Below are 13399 nucleotides of genomic sequence, written 5' to 3'. Positions count from 1 at the left end.
TGCATTGAGACTATTTCATTATGCACTGGAGAAACACTCAGACTCTTTACTTGCAATGAAATGTATTGGAAACTAATATTTTGTGTCTTCTTGGACCTTACATGTAATATAAATGGTTTTGGTCCTCAGTTCAGTTCATCAAATCATTCGCTGAAAGGTGAGTCATGCAATTTGCAAGTAAGAAGACAATGTGCAGGAATCCTACCTTCTATCATCAATTTCTCTTTTGTATATGTGCACTTGACCGGTGGGTGAGATACATGAATTCAGTACTTAACTTGAGTTCAGTATCTTCCACACAGGACATTTAAAGTGCTGTCTCCTGTTTGGTGCGAGAAAACAAACACGTATGTGCCGGTCTGGAACTCCCCAATGTTCCCCAATGTAACCAGTAACCCCACACAATCCTGTAATGCTACGAGTCAATGATGTGCTTCTCTCTGCCCCTTTTCCAGTAGCATGCAGCCGAATACCTCTATGCTTAGGAACAGCAAACCTTCAAGAGCTACAAAGGGACATGTGTGTTTTCATAAAAGTACAAATGGACATGGATAAAAGGCAAACACATATATACTCAATCATAGAACGTTTGTGTATTTCTCATTGGATTATTGGTTGAACAGGCTTTCAAATCTATTGGATAGTGGATTTGAGGGTGGGACGTTGACATTGGCAACTCCCACTTTTGGATTGTCCAATTACCCGACGAGAGTTTTACACCTGTTCTTTGACTATATGTGTCTGCATATGTTGTTCCTTTTGACTCTTTTACCTCATGAGATAAGCTCCTTTGTCTTTGTAGCGACTTCATGTTGCTAATGAGGTCGGTAATAAGCTCTTTAGCTGGGCATGCTGATGTTTGAAGCTTCCATTTGAGCAGATAAACACCCATTATTATGCAGGGATAGACCTTGAGGATAACTATGTTGGATGTTGATGCACACAAATTAAAACAACTAAAAGTTGTTGAGTCAACATTTTTGGCCGATGACCATAATATACCTGTCCTGAACTCCGTGAGGTGAACCTGGCTGCACCAGTGATTCTCAAGGATCTACTCCATCAGAGTCTCACGCACAAGACAAAATGCTAGAGTCACTATAGCAGATCAAAATCCCATTCCCTTCAACCCATTGTGGCAGATTTTATAGTCTGAATATTTGGTTCTGTTTGCATCTTTTACAGTATCTTGCAATTGCTAAAACACAATTTCTGAAACTAGGGCCCTCTTGTACACACAAAATACTAATTTATATTCTATTTTATGTGTACAGCTTTGACTTACTATATTCTTTGGTAGTGTACACTCAGCGGTAATGAAGAATTTACAGTAGGGTTTTGCCCGAGTTGCTGTTGCTGAAGCAGACAATTGAGCAATATGGTTCAAGGTTGTGTCGCCATTGTGTACTTGAGCTGCACAATGCTTTGGCATGGGCTAGGAAGTGACACATCCCATAGCCCAGGCCCTCTGTGGGGCAAAACAGCTCCCCTACATGGTTAACTTGATCTAATTGTTATTCTGGAAGTAAGTGGAAAAAAAAGTGAGTCCTAAAAACAGTTTTATACAAAGAATAACATATGCCTCATCTCTGCCGTGAAGGAGAGTAGAGATTGCGAGAGTGTAAGTCAGCAAGAGGGGAAAGCGTGACAGAAATACCACAGGTGAGACTTGCAAGAGAGTTTTTTTTCCCCTGCGTGGCTCCATACTCAAATAGAGGACAGACAGGACATAGACTTTCAGCAAGGAAAGGAAGGTCAGAAGGGAATCCAGGTCTCATCTTTTGTTCTCTGCAGATGATGGACAGGCTGACACTGACCTTGTGAATTCCCTCATTGAAGCAGAATAGAGATTGTGTGCTTTTCAGTGCACTCCCATTACCAACAGCACACAAAATAGTTATTGTTCATAAGCCACCCTCCGCTTAATCAAATGGAGGTTGAGATCAACGACGTCCTTAAATCATCGTCTTTGCTTCCTGAATAGGAACATAAAACTTAGTTTTGGAGGATGCTTCATCAGTGCGTTCGGACACAGTTCCTTGGGGAACCTGTGGATCGAGGCGGGTGCTGCCTTATCCGCCCAGAAGATGCATGACCCAGATGTTTGATGACTGGACATGACTGGTGGAGGTGTGGTGGAGGTCAGGGAAGGTTCATTAAGAGTGAAGGGAAATCAGAAACTTGCACCCAAACTTACTCGATTCGCGCATTGAAAATTAAAAAAGCTTCAAAGTTAAGGTCCAATATAAGTTAAGGTAGAAAATAAATAATTATTGCATTGCCTGAATGATTAAGCTTGACAAGCTACCTTGAAATATTCACTTTTCAAAACACATCAAATGGTTCTTGTAAAGCGCTTTTTTAGTATTCCGACCACTCAAAGCAGTTTCTACACCAAATGTTCATTCACCCATTCATACACTGATGGGAGGGACTACCATGCAAAGTGCCACCTGCACATCAGTCCTCTGTCTTACCCACAGACACATCGACATGGACTAGCGGAGCCGGGGATCGAACCACCGATCTGATTGAAGGTTGACCCTGTCCTACCACTGACCCACAGTCGTCAACATTAAAGGGCCGTTAAAATTCCTGGCGTGTGCTCGGCTCTTGACCCTTGCAAAAACTTTGTATGCCTCGAGAGACAAATTACAACAAATTCAGGGAGAATTCTTCAGAAAAAAATGATTCATGAAGTCAAACAAAGTAGATGGAGAGGAGAAGCAAACGGAAAGGGATGGGAGAGGTAGGGAGACAGGGACACAAGGAGCGGTTTGGCTGCCAGCGGTCAGCCTCATAGAAAAGGTCATTTCCAAACTAGCATGCCATGGGGGGTCAGGACAAGCATCCCATCAAGCAGATAAAGAACAATAGTAGGAACTATAGTCTGGAGCCTCTCCCTGGACCAGAATAATAGAAAGACCCCGTAAGATCAGGACACACACTTAGCATGAAGGAGACAGGGAGGAACTATTTGTATATTGTGATTAATGCTAATGCAACAAGCAGAGTGGGATCATGAGCCAGACTTAACTACAAGGCTCACAACACTCCATGAGTGAAGAATAATTCCTTGTTTTACAGGAAAATGCTGGACTTTAAGGAACATAAAAAATGTTCAAAATTAACTGAGACATACGACAGAGTAACAGACAATTATTAAAATGCATCTAATAAGTAAACTTGTGTGACTTCTAGTTTAAAATGTGCGTTTTTGTCAGTCGTACATGATCATATCAATCGACACATTTTGCGTCCAAAGAGCTGTTGATACCTTTTTGTTGTTGATGTTGTTCGATGTTGTTAATCGCATGCACATCGGATGGCAAAAGTGGCAAGTGTGTACGCTGTACACACTTGTACGCGGTTGTGTGCCACTCAGGTATTCCCATTGTCATTGTTTAAATTTATAAAGCGCCGTCGGTGTTATGATGGAGCAGAAGGGCTTCGTTGAGTTTGGGGTTAACGTTCCATATCCTTTTCTATTCAACACATTGTTCCTTTTACCACTGATAAATATCTTGTTTAAACAGCCCGCAGACACACACCACGCCGTCTGTATGTTCATAAATCCTCTGGAGCTGATCAACACAATGGCCCACATTCCTGGCATTTAAAGGAAGTCCCTTATATCACTGCATCTCCTCTCCACCAGAGACACAGACATTCTAGGAATATGACACTGGAACAAAAACAACTCTCCATCCGTGTGTTTATTTCATTTCGTTTAATACATTAGTGAGACAGGGACATATCACACTTTAGGGGGTGTAAGTTCAGGACTTTTCCTTTTGCGACACAACGCTGGACTTCTCACCTACACCCTGTTTGACTCCAGTTACATCTTTTAGCAATGTTTTCCCTTTTATGGAATAACAGCATTTTCCTTCAACATTAGCTATTGTTTTCCTTTTCAATAATCAATAATGGTCATTAGAAAGAAATGGAGATATTTATCAGGGTTAAATCATTTGACCTGACTCTAGCTGGATGTGGGATTACCAAAACACCCCCTGCTTATCATGGCTTCTTCTGGGCTGATGAGGTGTGAAAGTAAAAATGACTTCATATCCATTAGATTAAAATGAATAAGGGCTAATGACGTTTTTTTTTGTTTACATTACCAATGAATCAGAAGTTTCTCGCAGGGATGAACTCGGTTTTCCCTCAACGCTGCATCTTTACACAGTCTTTTACCTCCTTTTTAGCTTTTCTTCTTTGACGCAAATGTGTTGTTTTCTTCGGTCTAACCGTGGTCATCAACCCCATCTCCAGCAGGAACAAATGACCTTGGTTTTTGTCAACAAAAAAAGAGAAAAAAGAAACTGACTGTATGCTACCTGCCCAGTTGCAAACGACATGTCAGACAAAATGAGCACCTAGCTCGTAAATAAACCGCTCACCAATAGCAGCACACTCTGCGCACACGAGAGGAGAGAGGCGAATGCAGGACACACACTGGAGGACAAAAAAAACACACACAGATTCACAAGCCATGTTGGCGCTAAATGGGTACCTCTGTTTTAAACGCAGAAGGGCATGAGAGCAGGGATGTGGATATCAAGCCTGTGTACAGTAAGGTACTATGGGTCAAAATCTGCACGTCGGGCAAATTGATTGGTTGATTTTGCTCCTGTCGGTATACAATCTGGAGATAACAACATTACTGTGGCTTTACAGCTTAAGCATAGCGGTGAAAAAAGAGGTTTCCCCTCATATTTGACCTTTAACGAGTATCATAGCTTTTGTACTATGTTGTAATTTCAGCAGTATGGTGAACACCTATACTCTGATTTTTGAAATATTGATTACAATTGTTGGGTGGTACTAGTCAAGTTGACAATCCCATAAAATACACTAGGCTTGTGTTCCAATTACCACGCTGGATAATTTAAATAACTTTAAATAACAACAAGACCACCACAGCAACATGATGCAATGCTTAAGGCTTTGCCATCATTAATGTCCACTTTAACGTGTGGTACATTTTGAACGGCTTTAAACTTTCCGCCCTTCTCGCCAAGATTAGGGCCCATTCAAGCCCAAATCCTTGGGTGTTGTCCTTTTGAAAAAAATAATTAAAAAAATAGCCTTGCCTGCACTTCCTCACGTAGCCCATGCGATGAGAGAAGGTCACTCACAGCACCCAACTCTGAGCTTTCCCCAGAGATGACGTTCCTTTTGTTTTATATCCACCAGTCAGACTGAAGCGCTCGAGGTTGTGATTCACTTTTCAAGAAGGAAAGTTAGATCCTATTCATATTATATACTTAAGTGATATTTTGCAATCCATATTTTATCCTGTAGACACAGATATCCTGTTTTATCTTGTATGTATCCAAAGCTCCCTTGTGTTCACTCCTGCCTGACAAAGAACAACATCTCACTCATCCCATACAATCTCCGATCAGAGTCGAGGTGTGGTTTGATCCATGAACCAGGATGCCGTGTGTGATTGAGTTTCACAGGGGTCTCATGGGTGACAGACCCCTTTTCCTTGTGGCTACACGGTTTAAACGCCCACCCATTACAGACATCCATCCTTCTCGGAAATGAACTCTTCGCTCACAGATATGGTTTGAGGTTACACCTTAGCTCCACCAACAATAAGACTTTGATGTTGTGAGGCGTTTCACAGTGGTACACATTGTATGACTTAATTGTGCCTCATCTGAGCTTGTACCTCCCGTGTGGCTCTCTGGAGGACAACAGGGAGGATACACTGTGTATAGTGTGTGTGTGTGTGTGTGTGTGTGTGTGTGTGTGTGTGTGTGTGTGTGTGTGTGTGTGTGTATGTGTGTGTGTGTGTGTGTGTGTGTGTGTGTGTGTGTGTGTGTGTGTGTGTGTGTGTGTGCAGGGAGGGGTTGTGAGTGAAGGAAAAGCAGTTAGTATGCTTGACTTTCTACTTTCTGTGGAAAAAAACCCTTCCAGCAGTAGGACCCAGAGGATTTTTTCGCAGGGGGGAGAAAAAAAAATGGACCAGCACACCTTTATGATATCTGAGGCATGACAAAGATGTGAAAAAAAAAGTTCAACACTAACAAAAAAAAAAAAAGGTTGAGCTTTTGAGTCATGTCATTGGCTGAGAAGAGTCTGACAGGACAATCCAGTGGCTCTTGAGGTCAGCTATAAATGTGTTGCAACAGAGCTTCACCGACTCTGCAACAGGTCCTGCGTGTGGAGCTTTCGTCGCTCATCTTCACCGAGACGACATGAGCGCCACTGTGGCCGTGTACAGGAACATTTACACGGAGGACCGCTTCAAACAGGCCTACGGTTCCGATGATAAAGCGAGTGGGAGTGTGCGGCTGCGGGAGAAGCTCGCCGGGAGGTGCAGGTGTTCAAAGCGAGCATGCCTTCACCTGTTGCGGGACAGAGTGCCCATTTTTAACTGGCTGCCGAGATACAGGCTAAAGAAATGGATATTAGGAGATACTATAGGCGGACTGACAGTTGGTATTCTTCACATTCCGCAAGGTGAGTTATATGTCATGACCAGGCAGATACGGCTGGTTTTGTCTGACGTTATTTAAGTATTTTATATTATTATAACAAGTACATCATTTCATCTAGAATCAACGAAGACATAATTTTATAATAATAATAATAATAATAATAATAATAATAATAATAACATGATGATAATAATAACTAATGACAAAAGAACACAATACACAGTTATTATATTCATATTGGCAATTATATAATTATTATACATGTTACAACAAAGCTAAACTGTCAGAATGTACATGGTCACAGGGGAGATACAGTCTTACACAGTTTATTGAGTCACTTCTATTATTTTTTAAATACTTTTTGTCATATCCAACAAAAAACTGTATTTACTGTTAACCTGTTTTTAAATGTCCTCCTTTAAACAGGCATGGCCTTCGCGTTACTCACATCCGTAGCACCAATATTTGGCCTGTACACCTCTTTCTTCCCTGTGGTTCTCTATATGTTTTTTGGCACAGGTCGCCATGTGTCCACAGGTAGGACTTGTGTATTTTCAAGATGAACTTTATTAATCAAAGGGATTACATTATCTACACAGCTTACACCCAGAAGTCAATGTCTTCCACTGTTACTGAGATGCTCAGTCTGTTCTCAGGTACCTTTGCCGTGGTGAGTCTGATGACCGGCTCTGTGGTGGAGCAGCTGGTTCCCACTCCTCTGGAGATGAACTCAAGTTCGCCTGAAGCGGCCGACTTTGAGGCCCAGAGGATTGGAGTTGCGTCAGCTGTCGCGCTCCTCTCAGGAATTATTATGGTAAGACAGATGCGCAACGTCTTTGGATTGAACACATTATTAATAAGCAATGCAGCTGTGACGGCAGACCTGTCTTGTAACGAACACTCGTGGATGTGATTCCCCAACACAGCTCATAATTATGTATCTATCTCCTGTTCCCCAGCTCTGTATGTTTGGTCTTCAGCTGGGCTTCCTCTCCACCTATCTGTCAGAGCCGATTGTTAAGGCTTTCACCAGTGCTGCTGCCTTCCATGTTACTGTCTCACAGCTGCAAAGCATGCTGGGGCTGCGGCTCCCTCGCCACACTGGGACTTTCTCCCTCTTTAAGGTAGGCGGCGTTTCTCGATGACATTTTGATGGACTAATCCACCACATTAGTTTTCTGTTGTCTGCTCACAGCTCACTTGTTCTTGTGTTCAGACTTTAGCATCCGTGATAGAGAACCTGCCTCACACCAACATGGCCGAGTTGCTGATCTCCTTGATGTGTTTGGCTGTTCTCGTGCCAGTTAAGGAGATCAACATGCGTTACAGACAGCACCTGCGCACACCTATCCCTGTGGAGATCCTCACGGTTAGTCAACTGTGTTTATATAATAGGGGAAATTTGCTTTTTACAATTTTATCAACAGGTTATAAGTCATAGCTTTACTCTTCATTCTTCAGGTGATTATTGCTACTGGTGTGGCCTACGCCTCCTCGCTGGACTCTTTTTACAACATTGAGATAGTTGGCCATATTCCAGCTGGGTAATGTTCGGGGATTTTAAATACAATACAGACCTCACAACACTGAGCTCAGTAGCTTTTAGTAGTTTGACTTTTAATTTTCCTTCCCTCAGATTCCCGAAGCCACAGATGCCGACCTTGAGCACTTTCCCTGACATTGCCGGAGACACAATAGCCATAACATTTGTCGGTTATGCTGTGTCGGTCTCTCTGGCAATGATCTATGCCGATAAACATGGATATTCCATAAATCCCAACCAGGTAACTGGTTTCCTTGCTGCTTGTTGACTTGCTAGACTTTCATCAATCTGTTAACTTTTTTTGTTTGTTTTTTTGTGCTTTTTTCAGGAGCTCCTGGCTCACAGTATTTCCAACACGGTGTCTTCTTTCTTCACATGCTTCCCCAGCTCAGCCACCCTTGCCACCACTAATATACTGGAGAGTGCTGGAGGATACACACAGGTAGTGTACATGATGTCCAGTAACCTATGTGTCACACTCATAAGCTGCTGGTAGACTGGCAGAAAATGAAAACACTTCGCTCAAATAGTTTGAAAGGTTTAGGTTTGTGTGTTAACTGATGCTTTAAACAAAGCAGCAAAACAGGCTTGTATATTCAATCATGATCAACAGAGCAATATAAAATGCTTTTTTTCAATCTATATTTGAATAAACCTTCAATGTATGCTGCCGAAAATGTACATATTTGGGTGTAATGAGTTCTCATCCACTTGAAAACAGTTGAAATGATAAAGAGAGACAACTTTTAACATGCAACTGTTAGAGGATGTTCTTGCATTTGAGCTTCCTGCAGAAAATACTCCAAACAAGGATCAATGCTCCCGAGATTTCGAGTAAGGGATGTGTGTTTTTGTGTGTGTGTGTGTGTGTGTGTGTGTGTGTGTGTGTGTGTGTGTGTGTGTTCGTGTTCCTGCAGCTCTCCGGCTTGTTCACAAGTCTGGTTGTTCTGATTGTCCTACTTCTGATTGGACCGCTGTTCTACTTCCTACCAAAGGTGTGTTTAATATGTGTGTACCCGCCTGTATCAGAACAAGATACAAAAAAAAGAGGGGAAGTTTACTCGTCTCATCCTTTATCTCTCTTCCCCCAGGCAGTGTTGGCATGTATCAACGTCACCAGCCTCAGGCAGATGTTCCTGCAGTTCCAGGACTTACCTGAACTGTGGAGAATCAGCAAGATTGACTTTGTAAGGAGTTATATTATTATAACATTATTAAGTATTCCACAAAATGGTCTCCATGCATGAGAATAAAGCACAACAGCCTGAAAGGAAGATGATGATGTCCTTTTACAAAGAAATAAAAAACAAATTCCTTTTTTGTTTTGTACTTAAATGAGACTGGATTTTATTCTTGTGATTATATTCTACTTGTAATTTTCGCTGAAGCTGTGTGAGGCACTTCACAAGTTTTCATAATTTGAATCAGCTGCAGTTTTGCCGCCTGCTGATCAATTCATAAATTAGTGGTTTAATGATGCATGCGTCTTAAAACAATAACGGCTATGTCACAGGTGCGAGGTTGTTAATATGTTACTCTGGCTTGTGTAGATGGTTTGGGTGGTAACCTGGCTCTCTGTCGTGGTCCTCAACGTGGATCTTGGCCTCGCTATCGGAGTGGTTTTCTCTATGATGACCGTCATCTGCCGCACACAAAGGTACAACTTTGACACAATCCAGCAAGTGCTCCTGCCAATCACTCTGTTGTATGAAATACCATGTGCATCTGAGACATCGACATGAACTGAGAAGATCACACTTATCTGCGACAAGAACTATGTAAAAGTATGTTTTATAGGAATTATAAAGCTTCAGTAACAACCAAATTATAATTGACACAATTGAAGGACATTGGGAGTATTATATCTTTATCGGAGCACTGCACTAAGATTCGTCACAGAGGAGTAGAGGATAACTTATAGCTTTGTCGTAAGTTATAATGTGGTCAACTAAAGTTGATGGTTCCAACAGGGCTGGCTGTTCAGTGCTTGGTCGGGCTAGCAACACGGAAATTTACAGACCTCTGGAGAACCACAGCAAGGTGAGAGCACGCACTTACTGTTAAATACTTCATATTATTAATAATAAAAGTACAATTTAAGGCACGAGTTGAAGTTGGGACGATCCTGTTTTCTTTTCAGTGCTACGAGGTACCTGGAGTGAAGATCGTGACTTACAACGGGCCCATTTACTACGGCAACCGTAGCTTCTTCAGGGAGGAGATGAGCCGGCTGCTGGGCCTGACGCCAGAGAAGATCCGCAGCTGCGAGAAAGCCAGGAAGGCCCTGGAGAAGAGGGAGAGAGAGGCAACCGTCAGCACTGTGGTACGACGACTACTGTCTGAGCTGCATTATAACAAACAGGAAGCTCTCACGTGATTTCAGTGTCTCATTGTTTTTTCTCTCTGCATTGTTGTTCAGGAACGAGGAATTGCAAACACATCGTTTTCTTCAGAAAATGAGTTCTTTAAATCTGGTACGTAATAAGCGCGGGTAATATGAAAACTAAAAACTATAGATTTTAAATGAGGACAACAGTTCTTGGCCATTACAAATCCTTTTTTTTTTTTTGATTACTCTATTCCATTGTTTGTAGAAATGTGCTGTAGATCATTTTTACGATTTCCATTCATTCCCTTTTTTATTCTCTGTAGAAAAATCGGAGAGTGATGTTCAGGCCGTGCTAATCGATTGTAGCAGTGTGACGTTTGTTGATGTCGCGGGAGCAAGACTCTTCACACAGGTTAGTCAATTAAAGCAAGACATTATGCTTCAGACATCACTGCATGGGATTCTTCTCATTTCCTTGTGCCTTCTGTCATCATGATTGCTTGCTTTTGGCTTTTTGCAGATGTGTACTGAATGCTACAAAGTTGGAGTTCATGTATATTTGTCAAACTGCAATGGTAAGGCCTGTGTATATAAGTCATGTCTTACCTCATGAGCTTCTGTGACATGACATTCTATGTTTATAGTTTATTCACTTGCATGCAGTGTATGCTGATCAATGATTTCCATCCCCTCAGAGAGCGTCTTAAAGATCCTCACATCAAGTGGTCTAATGACCCACATGAACCCTCAGCATATTTTCGTTACTGTTCATGACGCAGTGATGTATATTCAACAACAGAAGGTAAGCTAGAAAGCAGATATTTTTCACAAATATTCAAAAAGAACTTAGTTTCTGATTACTCCCAAAAGCCACTTCTGTTGTCTGCTGTAGGATAAACCTCCAGAGAACAGCACGACTGTCTGGGTATGAGCCAGGAGGACAGTGACCAGTTGTGCTCCCATCAACCAAAGAAGATAGAAGAAGGCAAATGGGTATTCTACTTTTGGTTCTGTAAGCAGAGACTATGTCTGCTGCATCGCAGTGCGCCACCATATACCAGTGTTTTAAAGAAGCAGTAGCCTGTTGTAGCACATCTTGAATTACTATGATTATTACATTAGTGTCACCAGCTTTCTCACAAATATTGAACTCTCTTCTGGTACACTTTAATCTGATTTTAGTAGATTGTCACAAAATCAGAGGTCTTTAAAAAAGGTCAGCCAGAAAAAAAACAGACATTCTACTATATTTAGTGCAAAAATGAAAGGAAAAATGAGTATGTGATTTTTGTCGTATGACTATAAAACCGTGTATGACAGATGGTCTTTCTTTTAGCGTAGTGATATTTATTTAGTTTCTGTTTGTCGTTTGCAATACAGATGAATATAAAGTGCACTGAACAGTTTGTTAAATACTTTATGTATTTCTATGTTTTAAAATATGTGCTTGAATATGCAACTATGTAAAGTCCAACTCATACGGCCTTAAAATGTTCTCTCCTTGAACTCCAGAGAGACTGCACAAAGTATATTATGAAATGACTTTTGTATTTGTCAGCAACTGTGCCATCCAGTGGCTGTTTTGACCATACATGTATCTCCAAAAACAATGTCTTGGTGATTCAAAATGAAATAAACAGTATTACATTTGTTTTTTTCTTCTTCAATACTTGGGTTACCGTGGTTATTAAGTGTGAATACATTTTAGGGGGAAACACAGTGTGGAATGTGAAGCACGCCTCTCTGCCATATTTTGAAGAGAGAAGAAGAGCAGTCTTTGTATTTGGTGAGATACCGCAGACCTGTGTGTCTGCACTGAGATATGATGAAGAAATGAAAAAAATACATTAATCAAATGATAAAGACAGAAACTTTAAAAAAAAAAAAATGTTTTTACGACAGGGCAAATTGCGAAAGTACGACCACAAGTAATTTGTTGTGCAGAACTCTGGTTTATTATTCAACATGTATCATCAGTTAAGCCAGACTGGTGTCAATGATATTTCCCTTTATACTTGAAATCACATTGGATGATACTCTTTTAACCAGCCTGCCCACCACTTTCTACAGGAAGACATTTTCATTGTATAAACCAAGTCTGACAAAACCTTCAGAAGGATGTGCTGGATGTGTGTGACCAGGAGCTGAACATGTCATTACAATGACTGGAAGTGATGTGTTCGCTCACAGCCATGCTGTCCTCTGCTGTCCAACAGTTAAAGGCTTTCCCCGACCCTGTTACTTTGACCTGATAAAACTATATGCAGTGTGAGTTCAAAACCAGGATGAAAAAGGAAAAAAAAACCTAATTATTTCCTTGCTTGATGTTAGATAGCCAAGTTATTAATTTTTTCCAGTGCATATTTCAAAGAGGCCTCTAGACACTGTACCCTTTGGGTTTTCCCTTTAAAGCTCAAGGAGTGTTTCACTAATTGGCAGGAAGTAGTCCACTTCAATTAGAACATGGTACACAAGACTCTGGCCAAATGTTTACTAAGCCAGATTCTACCGGTAGACCTACTAACTGTACACAAACATATTCAGAAAGTAACCCGGCAAACTCCTCCGGGAAGGTCAGTGATTGAATGACAAAGCTTTGATTTACCTGCATCCAAAAGTGCTTACAGTATTGTGTTTAACAGTTATGTTCATTGACTTACTCATAGCAGAGGAAACCCACTGCAAACAATAATATCTATGAAAGGATAACACATGAAGTCCATCCATCCATCCATCCATCATCTTAACCGCTTATCCTCATTAGGGTCGCGGGGCGCTGGAGCCGATCCCAGCTGTCAAGGGGCGAAGGCAGGGTACACCCTGGACAGGTCGCCAGTTCATCACAGGGCAGACATAGAGACAGACAACCATTCACGCTCACATTCACACCTATGGGCCATTTAGAGTCCAATTAACCTATGGAGCATGTCTTTGGACTGTGGGAGGAAGCCGGAGAACCCGGAGAGAACCCACGCTGCCACGGGGAGAACATGCAAACTCCACACAGAAGGACCTGCCAGACCAGTATCCGAACCCCGCCCCGCCCGGGATCCGAACCACAGACCCTCT

General features: G+C 41.7%; 1 protein-coding gene across 2 annotated transcripts; it reads left to right on the top strand.

The window, feature by feature from the left end:
• The first annotated feature begins 6189 nt into the window (after positions 1–6189).
• Positions 6190–11916, top strand: slc26a10 (solute carrier family 26 member 10). Of its 2 annotated transcripts, none has more exons than XM_068597897.1 (18): positions 6190–6480; positions 6885–6995; positions 7115–7272; positions 7418–7582; positions 7675–7827; positions 7920–8002; positions 8095–8242; positions 8330–8443; positions 8919–8996; positions 9093–9188; positions 9552–9658; positions 9972–10041; positions 10142–10324; positions 10421–10475; positions 10654–10742; positions 10851–10905; positions 11026–11132; positions 11223–11916. In XM_068597897.1, exons 1-18 carry the CDS (start codon positions 6216–6218, stop codon positions 11259–11261), a joined length of 2076 nt encoding a protein of 691 aa, XP_068453998.1. In that variant the 5' UTR covers positions 6190–6215; the 3' UTR covers positions 11262–11916. The 2 variants fall into 2 exon arrangements, with proteins under 2 accessions (XP_068453998.1, XP_068453999.1); XM_068597898.1 differs by having other exon boundaries at positions 11201–11916.
• Positions 11917–13399: the final 1483 nt, after the last annotated feature.

Source organism: Clinocottus analis, unplaced genomic scaffold, assembly GCF_023055335.1.
Source record: "Clinocottus analis isolate CAN_PGR_092001 unplaced genomic scaffold, fCliAna1.0.p SCAF_4, whole genome shotgun sequence".
Lineage (NCBI taxonomy): Eukaryota > Metazoa > Chordata > Actinopteri > Perciformes > Cottidae > Clinocottus > Clinocottus analis.
This window is presented reverse-complemented; position numbering and strand designations above follow the sequence as displayed.